Genomic DNA, 27,086 nt, shown 5'->3' with positions numbered 1-27,086 from the left:
GGTATAGATGTGAGGGTCCTTCGGGTGACCTCAGTTGTGCACAGGTATAGATGTGAGGGTCTTTCAGGTGACCTTAGTTGTGCACAGGTGTCGGTGTGAGGGTCCTTTGGGTGACCTCAGTTGTGCACAGGCATCGGTGTGAGGGTCCTTTGGGTGACCTCAGTTGTGCACAGGTGTCGGTGTGAGGGTCCTTCATGTGACCTCAGTTATGCACAGGTGTCGGTGTGAGGGTCCTTCGGATGACCTTAGTTGTGCACAGGTGTCGGTGTGGGGGTCCTTCGGGTGACCTCAGTTGTGCACAGGCGTCGGTGTGAGGGTCCTTCGGGTGACCTCAGTTGTGCACAGGCGTCGGTGAGAGGGTCCTTTGGGTGACCTCAGTTGTGCACTGGTATAGATGTGAGGGTCTTTCAGGTGACCTCAGTTGTGCACAGGTGTCGGTGTGAGGGTCCTTCAGGTGACCTCCGTTATGCACAGGTGTCGGTGTGAGGGTCCTTCGGGTGACCTCAGTTGTGCACAGGCGTCAGTGTGAGGGTCCTTCAGGTGACCTCAGTTGTGCACAGGTGTCGGTGTGAGGGTCCTGTGGGTGACCTCAGTTGTGCACAGGTGTCGGTGTGAGGGTCCTTCAGGTGACCTCAGTTGTGCACAGGTGTCGGTGTGAGGGTCCTTCAGGTGACCTCCGTTATGCACAGGTGTCGGTGTGAGGGTCCTGTGGGTGACCTCAGTTGTGCACAGGCGTCGGTGTGAGGGTCCTTCGGGTGACCTCAGTTGTGCACAGGTGTCGGTGTGAGGGTCCTTCGGGTGACCTCAGTTGTGCACAGGTGTCAGTGTGAGGGTCCTGTGGGTGACCTCAGTTGTGCACAGGTGCCGGTGTGAGGGTCCTTCAGGTGACCTCAGTTGTGCACAGGTGTCGGTGTGAGGGTCCTGTGGGTGACCTCAGTTGTGCACAGGTGCCGGTGTGAGGGTCCTTCAGGTGACCTCAGTTGTGCACAGGTGTCGGTGTGAGGGTCCTGTGGGTGACCTCAGTTGTGCACAGGTGTCGGTGTGAGGGTCCTGTGGGTGACCTCAGTTGTGCACAGGCGTCGGTGTGAGGGTCCTGTGGGTGACCTCAGTTGTGCACAGGAGCCGGTGTGAGGGTCCTTCAGGTGACCTCAGTTGTGCACAGGCGTCGGTGTGAGGCTCCTTCGGGTGACCTCAGTTGTGCACAGGTGTCGGTGTGAGGGTCCTGTGGGTGACCTCAGTTGTGCACAGGTGCCGGTGTGAGGGTCCTTCAGGTGACCTCAGTTGTGCACAGGTGTCGGTGTGAGGGTCCTTCGGGTGACCTCAGTTGTGCACAGGCGTCGGTGTGAGGGTCCTTCGGGTGACCTCAGTTGTGCACAGGTGTCGGTGTGAGGGTCCTGTGGGTGACCTCAGTTGTGCACAGGTGTCGTTGTGAGGGTCCTTCGGGTGACCTCAGTTGTGCACAGGTGTCGGTGTGAGGGTCCTTCGGGTGACCTCAGTTGTGCACAGGTGTCGGTGTTAGGGTCCTGTGGGTGACCTCAGTTGTGCACAGGTGCTGGTGTGAGGGTCCTTCAGGTGACCTCAGTTGTGCACAGGTGTCGGTGTGAGGGTCCTTCGGGTGACCTCAGTTGTGCACAGGCGTCGGTGTGAGGGTCCTTCGGGTGACCTCAGTTGTGCACAGGTGTCGGTGTGAGGGTCCTGTGGGTGACCTCAGTTGTGCACAGGCGTCGGTGTGAGGGTCCTTCGGGTGACCTCAGTTGTGCACAGCTGTCTGTGTGAGGGTCCTTCGGGTGACCTCAGTTGTGCACAGGTGTCGGTGTGAGGGTCCTGTGGGTGACCTCAGTTGTGCACAGGTGCCGGTGTGAGGGTCCTTCAGGTGACCTCAGTTGTGCACAGGTGTCGGTGTGAGGGTGCCGGTGTGAGGGTCCTTCAGGTGACCTCAGTTGTGCACAGGTGTCGGTGTGAGGGTCCTGTGGGTGACCTCAGTTGTGCACAGGTGCCGGTTGAGGGTCCTTCAGGTGACCTCAGTTGTGCACAGGCGTCGGTGTGAGGGTCCTTCGGGTGACCTCAGTTGTGCACAGGAGTCGGTGTGAGGGTCCTGTGGGTGACCTCAGTTGTGCACAGGTGCCGGTGTGAGGGTCCTTCAGGTGACCTCAGTTGTGCACAGGCGTCGGTTTGAGGGTCCTGTGGGTGACCTCAGTTGTGCACAGGTGTCGGTGTGAGGGTCTTTCGGGTGACCTCAGTTGTGCACAGGCGTCAGTGTGAGGGTCCTTCGGGTGACCTCAGTTGTGCACAGGCGTCGGTGTGAGGGTCGTGTGGGTGACCTCAGTTGTGCACAGGTGTCTGTGTGAGGGTCTTTCGGGTGACCTCAGTTGTGCACAGGTATAGAAAGCACGAGGGTCATTCGGTTGATACCTCTTGTGCACAGGAACACGAGTGGGACTCTGGTTTTATTCGTGGTGCACAGATGCAGAGATGAGGCACCCTGTCTGTCCTTGTTGCCGGTGCCCAGGGGCAGACGGCGTGAGGGCGGCTTCAGTGCTATCCTAATATCGGTGTTTTTCACAGGCCTGGCGGTCCCCGGTGCCACCGTCGGGGGCTGGCTGTGGGCATCAGCCGAGCAGTGTGTGTGGAATGCGCTTCTCTTGGCGCTGGATCAGGGCCGGATGGCATGCGGCGGGCAGGGCCTGCACAGCTATTGACATTCCTTCCGCTTCCTTCCTGCTCGGGCCTTTGTCGGCACTTTAATTGAACTTTGGCAGCGTCTTGAAAACATGACGAAATTAAGAGCCATCCGTACACACTTGAACCCTTGTCCCTTCAGAGCGGGGTGATCAATTAATTTACTTCTGAGTATTGTGTCGCGCTGGCATGCCATCTAATGGGCACCAAACATACACCTGACCTATGAGCATGGATCTATAAAGACTCTACACCGACCTGTATTATTATGTTCGAACTCTATGACTATGTATTTCACCTGTATTATTGACGCTACTGACCAGCTATGCACACTTTTAACTGTTATATTTTTATTATTGATTTGCTGTACTAATTTGCTCCCTCACGTACCTACCCCTCCCACTTATTATGTTTAAATTCACTCGCTTGTTGGTATTCCCGGCTTTGTAAAGCGCTCTGATATCTGCAAAGATCTTGTTCGCGCTATATAAAACTTTCAAAATAAAATAAATAAATAAATAAACAGTACTGGGTTGCGCTTTTTTTTCTAAACTGGCTTAGGGTATTGTGGTTAAAAGCAGTTGTTTAGAAGCATTGAGGATAATCCTGGATCATAACACCCCCCCTACCCTTCAGGGGCCCTCCCATTTACCCGAATGCCTAGGAATATTATGAGATATGGGAGACTCCTAGCTGGTAAATATGCGTGATGTTCTGTTCCAGTGTAGGTTTTTACTTTGAATTTTGGCACTTTAGTCCTGTTTTATAATGCAATAAACAAGGCTACAACTCCCTAAATTCAAAGAAAAAACGTGGATTGGAGCGACACATCATGCATGCACCTTGAAAACTTGTCAGGGCTGTCAGGGCACCACACCTCGCTCTGCAAGGGAGTGGCTATTATTCTGCATTACTGGAATAATAATGCAGATCCAGGATTACCGGATCCTTTACCGCATATTATCTCCGTTCCAGGCAGGGACTGGGACAGAGAAAGAGCCTGGGCAATAAAATAAAAGTGCCCACCTATTTAGAAAATCGCCCCCCAAAAAATCAGCCCACGTTTGCAAATCAGGTCAGTTTTGAAGTTGTAAAGACACACTGTATAGGTGTTTTGCAAGGTATGGGAGACTGCATGCATTTCTGCTTGTTTGCAGGCAATGTTTGTGATAACATTAGGGAAATCAACCGTAAAAACGGATCTACCAGACCATAACTGGCCCTCAAACTGCGAATAAAAAGCCCCACAGACCAAACTGGCTTTACCCAGCTTGGCCCGGATCCCCAATGGTTTTACCCGGTGCATTTCTGAAGCCAGTTCCTGTAGAAGTTTTACAAAGTTAAAGATACTCTACAGTGCATCTCCGGTGTTGGTCTGGTTGTAGGACCTGTGTATACTATTGTGCACCTTATTAAAGCAGGGTTAAAGCAGTTGTTGGTTGTTGTTTGAGTCTAATCCTGGTGCAGGGTGGACCCTCTGTCTCTTTTTACCAGTGGTTTCTGCGTTCCCAGGTTATGTTTTGGCCTGAGTGACATTTAAATTTCGTCGGTGTGTAATTTTGTGACATTCTTGTTATGCAAACTTCCCAAAATTCCACATTTACATCCCGTAAACACGCTGCTGTTCACAGCAAAATTATTTTGAGGGAACAAAATGAACAACCAGAACGTGTGCGGCTGTTTGTGAAAACTGTTTTAGTGCGAAATTCGTCCTTGTGTCAAAAAGTGACACAAGGACACGTTTTGTGCTAGCGTATAGTGGTAATGATTTATTTGCATTACACATAATTATCCTGAAATTTTGCATAATGATTGGAAAGCAAGTCATGCTAAAGTTGCACACCCCTAGTTATGACCTGCTTCCTAGATACATCTGGACCCCTGGTTAGGCCCCCTTTCCTACATGTATCCTCACATGTAACCTGCTTTTCTTGCGGGTTCAGCATAAAATTAGAGCGAATGGACGCTCCCAGGGATATGTTCCCTAGACCAGAGATGCAAGTTTCTCTCTCCGTGCCCTTGCTGCGGCTTCTGACGTCCATCCCTTAGCTGAAGATCCGAATCTTGTTATTTTCTCAATAGGTGGTGGTTCAAAGCTGACCCTAGCCCTGGGACTGAGGCCTTTTCGAACCAGATGACCACATGCCTGATTAGATGCCGATACTTTTTTGCGGCCTTTACTCTTCGTCCTGATTTATCAAAATTTGAAACCTTCGCGTCATGGGACCATGACTATTGTCATTCCGTGAATTTACCTGAACTTCTATGTTTAAAGATTTACAAGAAGCTCTCTTCTATAAAGAAACTTGATAAGCCCTGAAGAAGTCCGGTCACTGACGAAACGCGTTGGCTATTGATTTTAATCATCTGTGTGAATAAAGAACCCTTTTCAAATTGAAGAACTTGACTTTGAAATTCTTGGGAGAACGTTCAGAAGCATTATTGAAATTTGTAGAAAACACTGCTGAAATGGAACAAACATTGTAATAATAATTGAAGGGTGCGGGGTCACCTTTTGTGCAGTTTATCTGAGGCCTTTTCGAGCCTGCAGGTGACATGCCATGTGATTTTTGTCAGATCTCTTTCCCCGGGTTGGCAGTTAGTGGAGACCTACCTTCTACAGATGGTTTACACCCAAACTCCACTAACCTCCGGGAGTCTTGTTAATCAAGGGTCTGCTTCAGGGCAGGCAATACGTCAATTGGCAGCGCAGAGCTATGTATGTGTCCCTTCACTATGGTGCTACAGACCCTGATTGAGGTGCATTGACAGAGCTGTGTGTGTGGGGTCCCAGCTGTATAATAGCAGGAGAAGCTCCAGGCCAGGATTAAGATGCATCAGTAGATCTGTGTGTGGTTTTCAGTACTGGAATCGCTGGTACTGCTGTATCTCAAGGTGGAGGTGCATCAGCAGAGCTGTGTGCGGGTGTCAGCATTGAAATACCATTGGGGGATGCTGGTCAGCACTGAAGTCTTTTGGCGTCTATGGGCACCCGTAATAGTTATGGAAGTGGTGAGGATAGATCTCCAGGTGTCTTGCCGTGAATTATCCTGGTCTTGCTGATGTAGGAAAATAACCATCCGTGCCCCCAAACCTACTAGTCGGGGTACTAATTGCCACCTTTCTTTGTGGCCGTGCCATTAGTTCCTTTTTACCTTTTTTTTGCACTACTTCTATTTTCTACTCTTCCGCAGGTGACTGAACGCAGTAAGGCTGCCGGTGCTGACCTTCGACCTGGTGACGTCATCACATCCATCAATGGGGAAAGCACGGAGGGGATGCTGAATGTGGAAGCACAGAACAAAATCAAGCAAAGCCGTTCTGGACTGCAACTCGACATGGACAGGTAGGAGAAGTGCTACATTTGATTAAACCTAAATAAATACGGCAGGTGCCCAAAATATTTCTAAGGAGGCAGCAAGACAATTCCACCTGTAGCTTGCATGGACCCTGGTCCTAGCTGAATGTAATTCCCGCCTGAATTGCAACCAATGAGCAACGTGAGCGAGCTCACCTTCCTCAAGGCAGGTTGTGTGTGTGTGTGGGGGGGGGGGGGTGGAGTTAAACGGTGCTCTTTACATTTATATTTCCTTTATAGCCATTGGCTCTGCAAGGACACTCATGACATTTTCCCAGTACTTGTGCGATGTTGCAAGCGCGTTTTGCCCTTCCCAGGAGGGTCGCAGGTCCATCCAGACTAATGTAATTTTGAGAAAACTATAGCCCATTTTCAGCACAATTTCCATAGGAATGTCTGGCAGGCCATAGGTGATACATGCTAACTCAGAAAATGCACTTTAACATCTAGCTGTTTTTACATGTCACAAATTCCCACTTTTGCATCTGCCCTTCCCAAGTAGGTTCTCTATCAACTGGTATGACTGATTCTCCCAGAAGGGGAAGGATAGAAAAAAGATAAATGACACAAGTCTCACAATATGAAACCTACACATTCAGCAGTGTTGTCTCTCAGTTTATGGCGATATTACTGACCCATACAGCAGAAGAATTATACAGATTTTACAGAGAGCTGTAGTGATGATCCCTGCAATATTTGACTGTTTACTTGAACGTTTGTTCTAAACATCCGCTTTTCAATAGAAATATGCACATTTTGTTGCGAAATATATGCTTTAGATTTGATGTTCTCTGATTCACTCTCCGGGCCATCTTTAGGTCGGTGCGACTGGTACAGCTGCACCTGGCGGTGACTTGGGGGTTGCTGTGTTTAAGAAATAAATTATGGGTTTAAAAGCACCTGCTGCAGAATTCTTTGTCTGACAAGCAGTTATCAGGCGAAAATAAAAATGTCAATATAACGGTGGTGATTAATATTCTTGCTGGAGAGAGATTGGGAGATTGGAATCTTGTCCAGTGGCAGTTTTGAATTTAAATAGAGTAGCGCAGAGGGTTAGTGTGCCTGCTGTAAAGAACGTGCCCTACTTAGATTACAGAATTGTATTTTTAATCGATTGCTCAGAGCGTTACTCCTTTTGTCACAGAGATCCTTTTGTTATTTGAAGTTCATCAGTCGCAATCCTAATATAACACAGTGACAAGTGACCAAGCACTCTTAAAATATAATGCCTAGCCGTATTTATAACAAGTGACTCCTATACGTTGTAATCCTCATTGTTTTATGTAACATTTCCTATACCCTGATTTACAAACGGATGGTTCATTGCCTCTGTATAATGCGTGTGTGATGTAAAGTGCTCCGATACCCTACACTGGTGTGAGTAGCACTATAAAACAAATTAAATGCATGCAAGAGAAGGGCTATGGAGAGATGAGGAGCACCGTTGGAGGGTGGTAGTGAGGTAATCTGTGAAGAAGGTCATGGGGGTGAGCGCCAACAATGGTTGTCGCACTGGGTGCAACCAATGCTAAAGCCGACCCTGTTCACGCTTGTACTTTACCCGCCTTCTCAGTGGCATCACAGCGCATTCTGTAGTTAGGCTCACTTTCTTGTTGAGCTGGAGAAAAGCCACTAACCAACTGTGTTAGATGTTTGTTGGAACTTGTCTGAGATTAGTAGAGTTTACTTAAGAAGTGGTTTGTGTAGATTAGTGTTGAAGGTAATTTGTTTCTACCTTGGGAAGGCGGGTTTGTCTTTTCCCTGCACTGTCCATGCGGCTGTCCTTTGCTCAGCTGGAGTGAGGTGTCCTCATATGTGCATCTATGATGTACTGTTGTGTGCAGGATGGGATGGTGTGTTTATGGTGGATTTATCCGTTTTTCTCGTGTCTATTACTGTGGTGCATGACTGTGCTGTTGGGTTGGAACGTTTGTTTCCAACTTATTGGCCTTGGTGCCAGATTGTGAACATGGCGGTGTGCCTTTTTTTTATTTAATTTTTTTAGTATGACCATTTGAAGGTGCATCTGGAGTGATGGTGCATCATAATTGTTAGTGGAGACTGCTGTTGGATATCCAGCAGATACAAAATATGGGATATCAGAAGAATCTTGGGTGTGGGTGGTAGGTGCTCTCTATACTGCACTATTGGGTGCAGTGCTCGATGATTGTGAGGTGTCGATGGTATCTGAAAATGAACTAATTTCTGAACCAGCGATGCTGTGTATTTACGTGGTGTTAAGCACCACCTCCCAAAGCATTGGTTTAGTCCATTCAGTGGGAGAAGAGCAAGCGAAGTACTGCAAGCAGACACAACGCACTATTGCGAAATAGAATACTCTCCAACTTATGTGGGGTGATTTAGGAACTGCATTGCATAGTCTAGTAAGTACTGCTTGTGTGTTGTATACTTACACCCACTGGTATCTGGGTTGTGAGCCTAATGGCTAGCCTCCGTGTGATAATGAATATCCAATAGGCAAACTTGCTAACACAGGTTGCTTCCTTGTGACTGTAGTGCATTCGATGCAAGAAACTCTGGCATGTGGGACCAAACCCCAGGAAGTGATGTCCCAGGCCCCAGCCTTTGGAGCGGTCGCTGCTTTACAGCTCCTCATCTCACTCGTCTCAAAGGAGTCTCAATGAAGGCGAATCGCAGTCAAAAGGCTAGCATGAAATCTTGCATGAAAGGAGTGCAGGGACCTGAATTCTAGGTTCATCCAGGATGCAACAAGGCCAAACAAAAGCTTGGAAGTCCGGGCAAGGATGTACTTAGTAGCCTGCTCACCACTCCAGCACCATGGCCTAGTAGGTGCAACTATCTCAACCAGCTCAGATGGGTGATCAGGATGAGGCGTCCCAAACTGAGCAATGAGCCATTATTATGCCAGGTGTAGCTAGAAAGTCACCAAAACCCCCAACATATGTCACTGATTAACATCAGGATGGATGACCCTTACCCATTCCCACCAACCTCCCCTGGGAAAACACATCACAGCAGAACAGAAACTACACGTGTGCTTGTTGACATCAGTCACTCAAGCAGACATCCATATACTCACGTATGCTGACTCTTCTATGCTTTACAATCAACCACACTAGCACGCACATTTACTAAATTCTCTCACAACAACACTCATACTTACCCCATCGCTTCTCTCATACTCACTCCTATCACTTACTCCTCCTTTCACTCAGATTCGTCTAGCTTGCACTCCTTTCGCTTGCTTCCACTTCTCCCTGTGTCTGATTCTCTTGCTGACATTCTCACTCATGGCTCATTCTCCTTTATTGGTCAAGACTAAAACAATCCTTATCTCGGCCCTGCACTATGTGCTGAGGAGCATAAGAGGGATGCACTAAGGTCCCTATCACATCCAATCCTGTTCCCTGCTGCAATATCGGCCGCTGTAACGAAATCTGCCGAAACCGGCCCTGGCAAACTACTCCGCCACTCCCCCAACCCCCAGGGGGCCGGCCGAGCACTTTGCCAGGGCCGGTTTTGGGTCCCGGTCGAGCCCTGCAGACCACAACGGAGCATGAGTCCGGTACACCAACCAAGTTCATCCGGTCAAAGATTTTACATTTTGACTTCGAATTTTAAGTATAAATCCACCAAAGAAGTATACTTCTAAAGTCCACCAGGGCCTCAGAGGAGGCACTTGTAGCCTCACAGGTTGTCAAACAGTGGTCAATAGCAGGGTCCATCCAGGTCCAGTTGCCACTGGTCATCTGTGTGTACTTCCAGGAAAAGGCCTATTGCATCTTCTTGTCTCCCACTAGCCACACAAGAAGTCAGCTAACTGGTCCTTGGAGTCTACTTCTTTTGTAATGATTACAAGAGGGAGCATGTCCAGTCCTTCAGGGCACCTCTCAAGGTCAAATACAAAAGGTCCAGTCCTCTTCTGATCTTCTGCGGGTCCAGAAAATGTTCTTAAGTGGACGCCTGGAAGGCCCACATGTATTCTTAGAACCAGCTAAAGGAAGGGGATGACTCCAGGGCAGGCCCTAACCAATGGGGGTTAAAGTTCCCGAGGACAAACCTGTTCACTTTTTCAGTAGCTCCTGTTTGCCTTACTGCAAACAGGCCCAAAGTACCATGTGTCAGAGCATATTCAAGATGGCAAAAGTCTTCTGCCACACTCCACATGGGCTCTGAGGGCTTGGGGTTTTTATGGCGTAACCCAAACTGGATTTTTGTATTCCATCTGGAAGGGCACTAGGATTACCATGGTACACTCTCCACTCACACCCCCAGCCCTCCGAGCCCTGGTTTAGTGTGATAGAAAACTTTCACCGTGTTGAAAATCCCCAAAGTGGGTTAAGTTTGCCCAAGGAACTTTTATCCCATTGGTTAGAGCGTGCCCAGAAATCCTTCCCATCCACAAGCAAGTGCCAGACATAAATGTGGCACCTCCAGGCACCCACTTCAGAACAATGTATGGATCTTCAGAACAGGACCTGCTGTATGTGGCCTAACAGGAGCTTTGAAAGACTGAATGTGTTCCCTCTTATAAGCAGGACAAAAGACTCCATGGGCATAAGACTAACTGTTTAAGCTACATTGATACAATAAGCTACAAGAGACCTTTTCCTAGAAGTACCCAGCTGACCAGTGGCAACTGGACCGGGACTGCACCCTGCTATTGGCCTCTGCTTGACATCCTCTGAGTCGTAAGTACCTCCCCTAAGATTCTGGGGGCCTTTAGAACTGTACTCCTGTGGTGGATTCGGGAATAAACAAACTAAGTCAGAAGGTGAAGAAAAAAAAAAGACTACTTACCTTGTTGTCGCCAGTCACCAGCCGCAGCCTCTTCTCCGTACTAGCTGTTCTGCTGGCACCTGGAAGCACCCAGGCTCCCCTAAGCCAATCACGACACTGCTGTCATCATGACAGCAGCATCGTGATTGGTCTGAGCGCCGTGGTTCTGCGCTCAGGTGGGGACTGGGAGGCGGGTCATGTTCTCCACCCAGGCTGTAAAATACAGCTGGTGGAGAACATGCAACGTCCGCATCACGGTTTGGCCGGCTATGCACACTTGGTGCAGCAGCAACTGCTCTTCCGCCCTCTCCCTGTGACAAGCCCAGTCCCACCCCGCCCCACCCAAACCTGGCTCGCGCCTTATAGAAGAAGAAAATGATAGTAACCGAATGTTATTAATGTTGCATTATTATCATTTTCTTTTTACATTTGGTGGGGCTATGCTCCTCCGCCTTAGCGGAGGAGCTGCCCCTGGTGTAGTGCTCTTGTCCATGGGGTGGAGGACCCTAGCTGTGAGTGGCTGCAGGAGTAGCTCGCCTGTGTGTAGTGTGCATGCCACTGTGTATGTAACATGTACTGCTGCTGGCTATGCTGTATGTGTTTTCGGCTTGAGTTGCTGTTCCACATTTGGTACTCATTTTATGCCAGTAAAGCTTGCAACTGGTTAGTTGTGTAGTTCCTGCTGCTCGTGCAGTGCCTGTATAAGGGAGACATGTCCTGGCGGTGCTAGTTCTGTACCGTGTTTTCTGTTGGGGAAGTTTGTACCCAAGCACTCTCGTTCTCCCTGTTTCTTATAAAACCATGCCTGCATGTGGCAATGTCCAAGAGTAGACTCGAAGGGATGTCTGGTGATCCCACAGCTGTTGGTAGACATTAAATGTAGACAGGTCCCATTCCAGAAGGACATGGGTCTCTGACTAACGTGTTTCAGAGACTGGAGCTAGAGGTCTAGGAGGCCAGCAGGAGGCGCCGCTGAGCGCAGGCGCAGAGGTCCTCACATGCCAAGGCAATGTTATGAAAACCGCGGCATGATCTCGCGCCACCCAGTGCGTCTGCGTGTGTTGTTGCTGTGTCTGCCTTCACACGGCTCTCTGTTTTATCTGATTCTCTGTACCTGAGTGAAGGCTGGAAAACCAAGTCCGCTGTGGGCGGCAAGGAAGATAAACTGAACGAGCAGGCCGGGACTTGAGAAAGGATTATGTAATCGAAGAGGCGGCGGCTTTGATTCTATTTGGAGCACGCTTTGTGGCCAAACCCAAGCTCTTGGGCTGCTGAGCAAAAATGCTCTCGAACACGTAGAGGCGCCCATCGTTTCTTCCCCCTCACATCCCTAGCCCCCGTCCTCATCGGCATGAGGTGGGCGCATATGTGACAGATATCCCGTAGCAGCCAGCAGGGCATTTTTTCCACCCTCGCGGGACACGTACAGGCCCGACAGCAGAGCATGCTCCCCGTACTCGCAGCTCTGGTACGGCAAGGACCGTGCAGGGTTCCCTGGGACCGTGCGACAGGAGAGGCGGCAAACAAGCGAGGCTCGAGCCTAAGACCGGTGCTTGGCACTGGCGCGCTCCTGTCCTCCGGGCACGGGTAGGTGGCCACAGAGATGAGCCACGTGTCCCAGTCACCTCTCGTCCCCCCCCCCCAACTTTTAAAGACAAAAAACCCCGCAAGATGTGTGACAGCTGAATGGTCACTTTTTAAGAAAGTGCTTTTCTCTGCAGTATGTGTCTGCAGCTGAGCTCCAATACTCGGCGGTCGAAGTGCATCAAAAAAGCAAGCATTGGCAAAGCCAATAGGTCTTGCCTATGTGAGATTTACAGGCTTTGCTTATGTTTTCAGCTATGTTTCAAATGGCTGAAAGTAATGCAAAAAAACTGACACTGCCAGCATTGTCTGCTTTACGGTGCTTTCTTTTTACATTTTTAGTTATGCTGCACTGAAGCTAGTGCTGCTGTATAATTGGCTAAAGAACATTGACAAGGCCAATAGATCTCGCATAGGTGAGCCCTACTGGCTTTGCCAGTGCTTGGTATGGAATGCCATATGGTAAATTATAAGTATATATATAGTGTTTACAACGGCAGAAGTGCTAATGTTATAGAATGGAGAATGCCCTTGCCAAGGTGTTAGTGCGTCCAGATTCAGAAGCATTTTTGGATCATACAAAAACTGTGAAAACGTGCCCTATAAATGCACTGAATGTAACAGAAGTTGTAGGTAGAAAAGTCCAATAGGTTACAGCTTTTATTACAGGGATGCTTTAGGCTATGTGCTATTTAGGGTGCAATGGTTACAAAAGAACCAAAAAAAGCACTCCATACTGTTGTTTAGTAGTCAAATATAGCAGTAATCTGTGTTCAGTGAGTTTCCAGGACCTTTTGGTTCATGTCTCACTGCACCTGCTGGACCATTTAAATCATGACCATAGTGCCTGCAAAGTACTTGCACTTGTGTGTGCTTGTTTAGTAGTAAAATATAGCAATATTTTGAGTTCTGTGGGTTTCCAAGAGCTTTTGGCCCCTGTGCTACTGCACCATTCAAATCATGATCCTAGTGCCTGCAAGGTAACTGCAGTTGTGACTGCTTGTTTAGTAGTAACATGTTACAAAAATCAGTGTTCAGTGTGTTTCCTAGACCTTTTGGTGCCTGCGCCACTGCACCTTGTGTACCATTCAAATCTTGACCCCAGTGCCTTCAAGGACAAATGATAACATTGTTTATATCAAGTAATATAGGTGTTCCGAAAGAGGCACAGTTGCAGATGGAATACGCAATTTTTGTGTAGCTAAACATAAACACAAAACCTTTCATAAAAAGTACCTTTAAACTTTCAACTCTCCAAAAGGTGTTGCCACAGATGTCATAAATAAAGCATCATCTTTACACATCAAAGTGAAAACCAAGAATTGTTAAATTGTGTTACAATGTGGCTGCCGCTTTCATGTGAAAATATCTCCTGTGCTGGACAGTGAAAAGGCCCTAAACAGTGTAAATTGCCCAAGATCACCATATGTTAGAATGATGCTGAGGCTGAAATGTGGTTTTGTACTTTGTTTTTAAAAAGGCAGTTTCACAAATTAAATGGACTTGCCAAAGAAGACATTTTTGCAAAAACCGTGAAAATGTTTTGTAGAGCTGAAGAACAAGATACCTTTTGCGATGACTGTCTAAAATAAAATGTAAAACAAGCATTGGCATAGCCAAAAGGTCTCGCTTTTGGGACCTTATAAGTGTTTAGTTATCCATCACAATATCCTTGGTGCAACAACATCAACTGTTGCATGACTAAACACTTTTAAGGTCCCAAAGGCGATACCTATTGGTTATGTCAATGCTTATTCTCTTTCTCATCTTTCATTAGGCATTTTAAATAGGAAATTGCAAATGTGCCTACAAATACTGCACTTTAAAGATTAGGCCATGGAAGTATAGGAATGTTGAGGGGAACCGGGGGCTCCCGGTTGAGGATGTCACAGATATAGAGACAAAAGGAACATGGTTCCCGGTTCTGGCAGGCATGATGAACGAACCGTGCTGCTGGTAGGTGATTTATTTATCTGTTTGTGACCGGCTGCTGGTGACAAGGGCATGGGGGAGTGGGGGACTTGTCCCATTTAGTGAGCCCTAGGTTTATTAAAAGGTACATATAACACATTAAAAACAATTAGAACAAGAACGTAGCCAAAGGCTCCATTGCTAGTGATAACCGTATGCAGTATCCTAAATCGCATATGATAAACTGTGATACTATGCTGCATTACTTCTGTGCCCGCGTGTCTTTAGCATCTTGGGTATACTTGGCACAATAATGCAAGCCAGCTGCACACCTCTGAGATCAAATTTATTAAAGTTGAGGGTACACCTGGGCCTACCCACAGTGAGAAGCTGGACGGCTAGGCAGTTTGAAGGCAGTCACATGGCAGTGAGGTTCAACCCTTGCTGAGGCACAGGGTTCTGCCACCCTTCTGTGGTGCATAGAGTTACAGAAATGCTTAAAAGTCAGGTACAGCACAGAGTCTATTTATAATTAGTTCAAGAGGAAACTGGACTGCCTTCCTCGCTCGCGCAGCTGAAGTGTCGTAACGTTCTGGCCACGTCACTGCCGTATCAACCACCCTGAAACGTAGGCACAATATATATGTTATGTTACACGCATGACTACTATTTGTATGGTCGCGTAGTACTTACGCCATCTGAGGGGCCCTCAGGCTTCTGGGTATTCTCGTTAAATTAAAGGTTGGTTAACTCTGTCGGTCTGTGCTGAGCTCAATGTGGCATGTGTGCGCCAAGAAGGGCAAGGACTTATAAAGTCATTCATGCTCACCCTGGGGTGCAGTCAGTGGGTGGGCAATGCAGATGTCCCGTCAAATTGCCAGAACCCCCTCGCCGAGGGGTTGGTAACAGTGTCCACAACAGTCACCTGTGTTTTCGTTGGGTTTAAGAGGGCAGGCGCGCGCTGAATGCAGCCCTTTCTCCGGGTGTTAGTCAGCGCGCTGCAATGAGCACGTCTCGCGCACTTGTGCCGAGAACACTTTATAGGATTTTAGCCCACGACACAACATGAGGCAAAAGAAAAACATCAACAATTACATTTTTATTTGTTTCCCAACTCAACAACAAGCTAATCTGCATGTGAAAGAGACCGCACCGCTATTCACCGTAGAAAAAAAGCCTGTTATTCACGCCCTGTGGAAAAACTCCAGGAGGACGTGAAAACCACGTGACTGCCAGCAAGCCTGGGCGAAGAGCAAAGATGGCATTTGTGTTAATTTTATTAGTGAAATCTTCACTGATGTCTTTAAACTATTTCGTTTTGTTTTCATGTTATAATTCACACGTTTTTATTAGTCCCGTCAAAAATATATATTATGTGCATAACTTGCTTACTCGCCTCTCCTAAAGCGTCTTTTTTAACGCAGAACAAAATGCTGTATAATGCTCTGTAAAACATGTTTGCGCCACCTGGTGTATTTAATGCAGTACGGCCCCAGAAATGTTCTGATAAAATTCAAAGGATCTCCGTCGCATAAACAAAGGCAATAAAAACATGCATTTAAGGGTTGCTTAATGCGCTTAATGAGGAAGAGATACGAAGCCAGATGGCGGCTGTGCGCTTAACCAAAAGCTTTAGGCCAGAAGCAAAAGCGTGTGGTCGGATTTTGAAAGCCCACTCACTAAATGTCTCACCAGACCAGCTCATTCGCTGGCTCATGCGAGACCTAAAAAGGCCCCAAGCAAGCTCCAGGGAGAAAGTACCCTTGATTCCTCTTTCCTATAAATGCTCTCACTTTGAAGTCCGCCAAAAGCAAAATAAACATCCGGCTCCCACGAAAATACAGCTTGACATTTGACCTTGGTCTTTGAATGCACAGCAAATGATGAGATGAGAACAACATTTTAAAGGCCTGTTCATTACAGAAAATAAGTTCATGGAAGAATTCAGTAAACTCTGCTTTAGAATGGAGAGGTACGAACTCAAGCTGCACACCCTAAAGCAAATGAAGCCAGCAAATGGAAAGCCAGACACTGTGAGTTACAAACCGCAAAGCCTATAGCAAGCTACGGTGGAATGCATTCACAGGTCAACTTTCTGAAACTGCCCAAGATGTCTTTCGCATACCAGACAGCTGCTTTATGGTGCTGTGATACAGAGAGCAGTGGGGACGGGGCCAGTGAACTTTGGGCCAAGGGAAAAGACCTGGTTAAAAAAATAAAATATTCTATAACTGTTTGGTTGGTCTTTCACCTTCAGATAAGTGTATATAAAATAATGCTTTTACATACAAAACAGGACAAGGAGGAAATGTCAATCAATCAATCAATCATGCCATTTGTATAGCGCACTACTCACCCGGGAGGGTCTCAAGGCGCTTGGGGGGAGGGGTATGCTACTGCTCGAACAGCCAGGTCTTGAGTTGTTTCCTGAAGGCGAGATGGTCCTGGGTCAGCCGAAGGTGGATGGGGAGGGAGTTCCAAGTCTTGGCAGCCAGGTAAGAGAAGGATCTTCCTCCGGCGGTGGCTCTTCGGATGCGTGGTACGGCTGCGAGGGCAAGGCTGGTGGACCGTAGCTGGCGGGTGGGCGTGTAGAAGGTCAGGCGATCGTTGAGGTACTTGGGGCCCAGGTCGTGGAGAGACTTGTGTGCGTGGGTGAGGAGCCGGAACGTGATCCTCTTGTCGACGGGGAGCCAGTGCAGGTTCTTCAGGTGGCTGGAGATGTGGCTGCGTCAGGGGACATCCAGGATGAGTCGGGCGGAGGCGTTCTGGATGCGCTGGAGTCTTTTCTGTAGCTTGGCTGTGGTTCCGGCGTAGAGGGCGTTTCCGTAGTTTCACAAAATGTGAATATTCTGTCACTAATTATGGTTTAGGGAATCTCTCCCTGTAGTCATACTTTCTTCAAGGGAAGGACGACGCTCAATTGCCCCATGTACGACCTACACGGTACAGCGAGAGGTGCTATTGAGAGGCGTCCTTCCCTTGAAGAAAGTGTGACTACTGGGAGATGCTCCTGCTTGCACTGCATTTTCAGAAAAACGCTTAGTGAAACTTGGAAGACCCGTTCTGTGTATACATAAGGATGGATAAATATATCCCCTTTCCCTAACCCATAAATAGTTAGTAAGGATGGATTAGAGTGGGATCTCTAGTCCTAAGGAAGGCTAAACGACCCATTGAGGGTGATTGATAGTGATGGAAAATGTTGACAAAAGAGCAGGAAGGAGAAAAGAAGGGTCACTAATTAGCACTTTTTCATCCCAATTCGTAATTTTTTTTATTCCTTCATGGGAGTCCAAGAATAAAGATTGTTTAGGCCATCCTTGAGATAGTTTTAATTCTCTTTGTGTTTTTTTCTGTTCTGCTGAGTAGATCCCTGTATACATGCATGTATTGTCTCCCCCATATCCCTTTGCACCATCCCAGGCGTTGGTCTGCGCAGGGATGTTGTAGCAGGCTTATGACGAAGCATGCCACTACTAGTGGGTGAGGAAATTTCTAGAAAATCTTGCATTTTTCCAAAGTGATATTTCTGTTGTGACAGAATATTCACTTTTCCTCCTTTTCCTCTTTTGTGTGTACAATATTTAATATATAGGGAGGATAGAAAAGGAGATGTACCTCTCTCCCCTTCTTTGTGCGTTGGTATAAAATAATGCTCACATTAAATGGAAGTTCAACTAATTAGAGGGAAATGCGCTAATACCTCTCAAAAAGAATAAGGGTCAGATTTAGAGTTTGGCGGATGGATTACTCCGTCACAAACATGACAGATGCCCAGTCCTACTGTACAAGCGCCATTGGATATAATGGACTCATAATACGGCAGACAGGGAATCCGTCTTGTTAGTCTAGTCAGGCCCTAAAACTTTGTCATCACAAAGCTTCCACTGACTCGATCAATCAAAGCCAATACCAGCTTTCGAGCTGCATTTACATTTGCAGATTTCCAATTACACACCTTTATTGAGGCAGTAGGCACCCTGGCAAGAAACCTGGTTTCTTGTTTAGCTGTTTGTTTCTCCCTTGGCTTCACAGTACAGGGGACTTCGGCGTTTCAGCTATCCGAATTAATCTCCCCGGATAGTTATCTTCTAATAAGAAGTAGGGAAACTCTTTTTGTTAAATAAAAAAAAGTATGGGCACGTTGTGCCCCACAGATCCTGCCCACTCCGACCTCCTGGTCTTACTGAAGACCGCAGGGAGTAGGAGTCCTCTTTGTTTTGCTTATGGATGTAACTGCTATCATTGAGGTGCTAACCTGTTCTCTTTTTACATCAGTGCAAAGCTGTGAGATTGCCTTCTGTTGCTGTCCAAGAAAGATATGTTGACATTGTGCATACACATTGAGTCTGATTCAATTAACATGTGACGGACATTTATTAAACATGGCGGACTAATTTCGGACAAGAAGTCATTAAAAACATTTCATTTGGTGGCAAATGGGACGGGACAGAGAAATACACGTTCATCCAGTGGATGAACAGCCCGATGCGTCACCAGGAAAAAAAGAGTTTAAGTCCCAGCTTTCCCACTTGGCAAAATTGTGCAATCCTACGCAATCCTACGCAAACCTCTATACTTCACTATGACCCATTGTAATTGACCGTCAAATTTGCAAACACCTTGAAAAAAATTAGCTAAGGGTATGTGGTATATAAAAATCTTACTAGGGTATTGTTCAAAAGACAATGTTGTTCTCAAGCAACAACAATATTAGTTAGATAAACAGGGCATATGTTAAACATGCATCTCTTGGTACACTCTTAACAGTATTTTTTAGAACATAGGCAGTTGACAAAATGACATGTTTAAAAATAACTATGTTTATTAAATGTCAATGCAGTGATATGATCTGATATTGTAAAATGAAAAGGCGTTCAAGAAACTGAAAGTCTTTATCATGTGTTTACATGACTTTTGCTGCATCATTTTCATGGCAAATCTTTAGATGGCTCAGCTCCTGCTTTTGGCTCTTGGAGTCAAGTCAGATTCCGGATTCGCCTGCCCCTCTAATTGTCCTTGCTTTCCCACATCTACTATGAAACATAACATGTAGAGCAGCTCAGAGAGCTTCCACGTTCATAGAAAAATTACATCGCAGATTGCCCCATGCCAAGCATCATTCACTCACAATATGGTAAAGGTATCAGGAGTGCAAGGCTCCCTCATTTATAAAACTGGGACATAGGCAGTGCAAGCTTCCCTCACTCACAAAACCCATGTAGCACGGGTGGCATAAGCGTGAGCTCATAGGGAGGGCAAGTGGCAGCTATGCAAGTCTCCCTCACTCGCAGAACGAGTGCATGACCATAATGCTTCCAGGCCACTCTCTTGTTGGCCTCTGCTACAATGCTGAGAAATGATGTGCCGGCGTTATTGCCTGCCTAGCATCTGGAAGCTGCGCTAATCACCCTAACCCCATTACTTGTGGATCGCAGCAAATGGCGAAAGCCATGGTCGGATTGGGAGACAGCGGGCAGTCGGACATTAGGTGATGGGCCGGTGCCTCAGGGTCATCTGTGGGTCGTTTTTTTAGGGCTCGCCTGGCGTTGGAGCGCGAAGCGCTCCCGCCAGCGAGTTCTATAGCCGCCTTGATCCCTGTCAAGGGAGTAGCAGCTGTGAACGAGCCCGACACAGAGCTGGGAACGAGCCGACTCAGGTCCGTGAACGTCAACGTGCACGTTCACGCGCGTCACGCTCCTGTCCTCCCGCGTCTCTGCCGAGGCGCGCTCCAGGCCGACTTGCGGTGTGAGTCACAGCGTGTTCCAGCGGCCGGAGGTAGGTAAGTGAGGGCCGGGGGGGGCGGCGGGATTTGTTTGCTTTGTTGCTAGCTTGTTTATTGTAGCGTCCTACAATGCTACACAGTTCTATGTAATTTCAGTAATACTTAGGGAAATCCAGACAAGCGCAGACTCAGTTGCTGGGCTTTGAACACCTACTTTGTTCGGTGACCGAGAGAGAACAGTCTGTCTCTCGTACTGTCCAGGCCCTGTAAGAATAGTCGTCTTTGACAATGTACTGTCCCCAACATCTGCTTATTTGGGAGTGTCGTGTTATCTTCAACTTGTTCTGAGAGGCTAGGACATACTTTGACTAACTTTCAGAGAAGACCGGTTACTGAGTCTCCCTTCTATTCAATCTAGGATCGTCTAGATTTCCCTTTCTAGTAAAAACCTAACCCGCAGCACTCTTCTGATCCGTCTATAATAATTATCAGCACATGCAGGAATGTGTACTCAGTCACACTTCAGTTCTCACTGCTGATTCACGCGTCAGACACTGGATGGGCCAAAAGGTTGAAGTATTCTTTCAGCAACCAAGAGGCCAAGGACGGAATGGGCGTTAATACAACTATTTTCTACATCTAGATTTTTGTTTTCCTTCACAGTGACTAAATCAACCATTTTAGTAAATGTTTCTTTGTGCCTGGTTAACTGCATGTTTGTGAGTCGGTGTTCATGAGGTAAATGCATGCGTGCTGATGTGTAACCACGTGGCCTGTCTGGAGGGCTGTTATTTGTAATTAAGGCTCTGTTTCCCTTTTTTACTGATTTTTTTTTTTTACAATTAAATGCAGACAGAAAACAATGTGTCCGGTCTGTATTTATTTTTAAAAGCGGCAAAATAGTTTTTCTTGTGGGCGACTTTCTTGTGGTGCTGTCTTTCGTCAAAACTGGATTAATCATTAAGCAAATAAGCATGTGCTTAGGGCATCGAGGTAAGGGGGGCACCACAGAAATTTCCCATTGTCGGATTTACCATTGACCATATGGTGCAAAACTACGAATGGTGCAACTGAACCTATAATTAAAGGAGAAGTATGCAAAAACACTGTTTCATGTTACTGTACGTTTTGTTTCATTTAAAAAAATATTTTCATTTTATGGCTTAATGTTTATATTTTAAATTGGATATATATCGGGGCACAAAATCTTAAGAGATTAGGACCTCTAATATCCTAATCAGGTCCGGTCTTTCGTGATTTCCTGGATAACAGCTGAATAGATAGATGGCACTGGAAGTTAAACAAGCATTTGCAATGCAATAGGTCTCGCATTTACCAGAGTTTGAGCTATTGACATTGCAAATGACAATGCCTTTTATTTTTGTTTTTTAAAACATAAAAGGCATTGTCATTTACAATTCCAATAGCTTAAACTCACTTAAATACGAGACCTATTGCATTGTAAATGCTTTTGTTGCTTTGGCGGCCCCCTACCTGGGCCGCGCAGCACTCCTCAAGCACAGCGGCGAAAACCGCACCACTGGGCACGAGCCGCAGGACACGCCGATGTGCACACTCACGGCGTGCTTACAACGCGCGCATCGCGTTCTTCCACTTTCCCTCACTTTCCCTTTCGGCTGCGCGGAGACATTCTGTGCACACTACTGAGAACATCACTTTGCCTGCAGCGTAAGAAACATTCTCGCATGTGGGCTGGCTTCGGCTGCATACCGCTTTAAAAGAATAAACAACGGAGCTCTGGAAGCTGTTTTCAGCACTGCAGCCGAGAGTTCCAACAGCATGGCCATATCGCCCTGACAGGAGACCAAAAACATGTTGCGATTCCGGCCACCGAGACCCCACCAAGTGCGTCATGGGCAACACCCCAGGTAGAGGTCTCTGCGCAGTCAAGCTCGATGGCTCCTACTGCTGTTCTAAGTGTTGCTTGTCAACTCTGATGGTGTTTCCCTGAACGGGCCTTCATTGTTTGTGATGATTGAGTTAAAACTGACTCAATTACACAAAAAAAGTGTTGTTGCTCTCATAGCAAAAACTGAAGTTTTTCTTTACACGTGCAGTGTTTCTTTCCAGCAGGATGTAGACCGGCCTATAATGAATCGTAGCATTCACAGACTTTCAATATAGCCATATTTATTGTGTTGCTGTCACTATTGTGCTGCTATAATTACCAAATTCAATGTCTTCAATGCATCGACCACAGAAGTATGAAAGTCTGAGTCAGTCACCCTTCAGGCTATCCCCAGCTAACTGAAGTAGACGGAGTAGTTCAATATGTTCATGTTCTGTTAGGTAACGTTATTTTATGTCACATTGTGACACTATTAGCACTTGTAGAACGCACTACTTGTTTTATAATTTCTTTTCAGCCCGGCGAACACTCTGGCATGTCTGGTATCATCGGCTCTTCTCTTGTGCATGTAGGCATTCTTTAATTTACACACTCTGTGATAACATTATACGTGGGCCTATCTGGTATCACTTGCTTTTCTCCGGCGCACATAGACATTCAGTGAGGCCTGTCTGATATCCCCAGCTCTTCCCTTGTAGATACAGGCATTCTAACGCCTCCAGTGCTCATTACGAGGTCTTATACAATGTTTACATCTCGTACTTATGCTTTAGTATTACACAACTGGCATTTAATTGTTTTGATTCACTAATCGCATATACCTATAATGGTGCAGCTGTGAATATCTTCAATTTCAATCTTTATTATGCTTTGGAACTCCTTAGAGGTCCACATAAAGAAAAAGTACATTACAAAAAAAACCCATTCACAGCGAAAATAGACAAATCATAGCAATTGCAATTACTAGAACACAAAGTGACATATTATTAGACGCCTATCTTTAAAAAATTTCTAAGAAACATTTAAAAAAATTAAAGATATGAAGGGGGATTATGTAAGGCACACATAAAAGAATTCACATTTAGGATACCCATTTGCAAACATATTTGTCTTAGCCATTTGCTGCGATAGGGATGCAGCGCTGGGCATATAAAAAGTACATGTATTCGATCTTGAATAGAATGATGACAAAAATTGCAAATTGCAGATACTCCATGCCATTTAAACAAAAGATTATTTAGGGGTAGCAAATCTTGTCTCAATAAAAACCAAAATCTCCGAATACCATGAGATAAGTTCCAAGTAGCGTAAGGTTGGGCGGATTTTCTTGCGAATGAATCAGTAAGAAGATTAACACCCTTCTTATCAAAAATAGCAGTAAAGTCTAATCTATAACTAAGGTCCCATGTAGCATCTTTCAGGACAGACTTTAACTGGGATACAGATAAAGAAAAGAGAGTACTCTCATCCAACTGCAAGAGGGATACAGCCTTTATAAAATTGCTAACAATCAAGGAGTGTTCCCCTAAACCTCCCAATAGTTCAGTCCTTAGGAGGAACCTCATAGTCCCCTCTTCTCCTCTGGCTATGCTTGCGACCCAGCGTACCACAGCCGCCAGGTCCTGCACCCAGCTGCTGCGCAACCCAAACTCAAGTCTGCAAGCTGCCACGGAGCATGCAGAGCTGACAGAAGATATACTTCTTAGCAATTTCCCCTCCACCTTATTTAAAAAATCCCAGTGCTTGATATCAATTAATTCTAAGCCATATAGAAGGGTGGATGGGACCTTTGCCCTAAAGACCTCCAGTAAATGAGAAAAATGCCTTTTTCCCAATGCCGAATACAGTGAATTTAAGCTTCTTCCTTGAGCTAAAGCCTTACGGACACTGTTATCGATATGGGATTTGGCACTTAAATTATCACAAATTACTTTTCCAAGAAAAACGTAATTCTTTACAACCTCCAGTTTGTCATCTCCCACAGACCAGGTAAAGTTCTTAAATTTATGTTTTTTCCGGCCTGTGATGCACATAATTTTACTCTTACTTGCATTAATTTTTAGGAAATGATCAACTGCATACTGATGTAGAGCAAGGAGGCGTTTAGCAAGACCTTTGGGCATAAGATCCATTATTATGATATCATCCGCATATAACATACATGAGATGTGTTTTCCGCCCAGAATTGGAGCTATACCATCGCAAGAGGAAAGAGAAGCAGGTAAATCAGCAATATATAACGAAAAGAGTAACGGAGCAAGTAAACAACCTTGCTTAAGACCATTGCATGAAGGAATAATCTTAGAGAGCCCCCTGTCTCCTCCTTGCAAAACCTGGCACCAAGTGTCTGTATGTAGCAGCTGAATCATATCTAATAGATACGGCGGCATTCCCATAGCCGAGAGCTTTCTCCACAGCAGTGGACGGTCAACCTTGTCAAATGCTGTGGAGAAGTCTATAAAGGCCACATAAACTCTTCCGCCACGTACCCCTATATATTTATCAGTGATTGTCTGAAGAGCGGAGAGATTGTCCAGCGTTCCGTGGCCCTTACGAAAGCCTACTTGTTCTAAGGGTAAAATTTGTTTTAGCGCCACCCAATCATTAATTAGTGATAGTAGACATTTACAAAACACTTTCCCAATAGCGTCTAGGAGAGCTATTTGGCGATAGTTGATAGGTAGGTTCCTATCGCCCTTTTTGAACAACGGAACCAAAATACTCCCCTTCCAGGATGCTGGAATGTATTTTTTAAGATAACAAATCCTAAAAAGAGGATATAGGATTTTACTCCAGGATACTGGATTTTGTTTTAAGACTGATATCGGGAGTTCATCTGGACCCATGGCACCAGATGAACGCATGTCTCTTATAGCTAATTCTATGGATAGTTCTGAGGGGTATTCAGCAATAGAGGAAGAATCTTTTTCCCACCAAAGCTCGTCGGATGCTTCCCAGGCTTCTCCCGACAAAGAACGGGCAGGGGAGCCTCGCGCCTTAATCACAGCATAAATTACTGCTTTGCGGTCTAATGCGCGAACGTGGACTCCTACAATTGCAAGTAAAAAAGAGCATCCATGGCAGAGCCAGTCTAACCCTAGGTTTTGAATACTGTTGTGAAGTGCCAATCACGAGTTCGGGATGGGAATGCAAGGTGTTTACCCACAAGTGCCAGGGCGCATTCTTATTGGTCCCTTCTGTCGCCTCGTGCCACCTAATAATGCTCTGCACTTTCATATTTGTAATTATTACTGGAAGCCAGTAAACTGGACATTTTATTTTCAGTCATAACCTGAATTACGTCATAGTGTCTAAAGGAAGCCTTACTCCATTGTTGGACGTTTAACTAATCTTAATCCTACAGAAAACACGTACAACTACTTCCGCTGTGGGATAAAATACTATACTTTTCACACGCTGCCCTGTGTTTGTAGTCCATCTCTGGGTCACATTTTGTCATTCCACAGCCCAGGACCTCACCCCAAGGACTGCACCTCTTCCGTGGCTCTAAACTGCAGTCTGTATACGCTATTTTAACTGAGAAAAGCATATCTTTGTATCTATTGGCATTGTAAATGACAAAGCTATTAATTTCGCTATTTTCAAAACCAACACATAAATAAAAAATTTGTCATTTACAATACCAATAGCTCAAACTTTCGGAATGCGAGACCTATTGCATTGCAAATGCTTGTTATGTGATTTGCATGCGTGGGTTCGGATCCCATCCTCGTCGCCAGTCTGTGGGGGTGAAAGCAGCTACCCCATAGGAAAGATGACGCGGGCAAGCACTTGATGTCTATCTTCTTTATTCGCAGAGGGAGAGCAGGCACCATTACACTGTGCTCTGCCCCATTACACTGTGCTCTGCCCCACGCTCCGCACCACCTCTCAGGATCCCGTGAGGCACAGTGCGAGTCACGTGGGTGCAGAGCACTAGACCCCAACACCACAGCCTCTGTAAACCGGCCCACAGAAACTTACTGTTCACCCCGGATCTCAAAAGACCACTTTCAAGTGTCGCCAGTATCATGGGTATTCCCCTGCCATGCTGTCAAACAGGCTGGGGGACAGGTAGAGTTCTGACCCTAAGGGCATCCTCTCATCGGGGAGTGAGGGGGGAACATTCTCACCTAAACCCCCTTGGAGTAGCAGCATCAGCCGTGTGCTTTTCTTGATCCTCCTCCCCTGCCAGGTCAAATCCTGAGGCTATAATGGTATGGTGAGGGTTGAGTAAGAGAAGTGGCCTCGTTATGAGCCAGGTGTTGTCACCTCAGTCCCATAGGCATTGGTGGAGGGTTGGGGGAGTATTTGCATAGGCCTCACAGTGAGGTCACCTTCCCAGAGGGAACAAAATATATAGGGTGTAGAGTTTGGTCTTAGAGCTGCTGATTTTTGAAACTGGGGAAGTACATTCGAGTTCTGGCATCAGCTCAACATCCAGGGATTCTGGGAAACTCACTTAATCTTCCTACCTGAAATAAATGAATTGGAGTGTGTGCAAGGCAGCTGGTGCTTATGGTAATTGCTCCAATCCCCTTGGACCGAGTTCACGCTCTATAAAGCTACAACAGCAACAGAAAATACTAACCATTTGGGAATGTGGGTCACTTTTTTGGGCCCAATTGTAATCCTAATCCGACCCTGGCACGGGCGGTGCCACTAATGATCAGGTGGAACTAAACCACCGATCTCGAGGTAAGCGCTGTGGTGCAGGAACTAGGGCTGCAGCAGGTGCTGCAGCACCCTCATAAAACTTTACGTTTACATGGAGTATGAACAATAAAGAGGGTCTTCAAACGTTTTTCTTCTGGCAGCATTGGTATTTCAAAAAAGGCGGTCATATATCCAAAATACGTTCAGTGAGGTGAATGTATTGGGAAGCACCAAAATGATTCCAGCACCACGAGGTGAGAGACTCCTTGGCCCTAATTCCCTCACCCCTCCACACGCTCCTTTTTGAGCAGTCCGGATCCTCCCTGTTGCATGTTAGCTCTTAACAGGTAGACCAGCCTCGGCCAATGGAAGGCCACGCCCTGCCCTCTTGCTGTCCTTGGAGCTGTGCCAGAGGGCGCGCGCGGTGTCAGTCCCCGTCATTAGTTGTGCGCTGCTGCTGCACCTGGTGTATCCTCCCTTACTGGCCTGGGGGCGGAGCAGGCCGGGGCCGCTTCTTCCTTATAATGACGCGCCCTATTCAG

General features: G+C 46.5%; 1 protein-coding gene across 1 annotated transcript in view; it reads left to right on the top strand.

Annotated features, from left to right (window-relative positions):
* PDLIM2 (PDZ and LIM domain 2) overlaps window positions 1–27,086 on the top strand; it is a 142,245-nt gene that overhangs the window by 16,846 nt on the left and 98,313 nt on the right. Inside the window, exon 2 of the mRNA XM_078666290.1 lies at window positions 5,874–6,025. Coding sequence (XP_078522416.1) covers window positions 5,874–6,025 — 152 coding nt within the window. The remainder of the gene's footprint in view (window positions 1–5,873; window positions 6,026–27,086) is intronic.

The sequence above is a fragment of the Lissotriton helveticus genome, chromosome 11 (assembly GCF_964261635.1).
Source record: "Lissotriton helveticus chromosome 11, aLisHel1.1, whole genome shotgun sequence".
NCBI lineage: Eukaryota > Metazoa > Chordata > Amphibia > Caudata > Salamandridae > Lissotriton > Lissotriton helveticus.
Note: the sequence above shows the minus strand (reverse complement) of the source record. Positions and strands in the feature narration are given on the sequence as shown.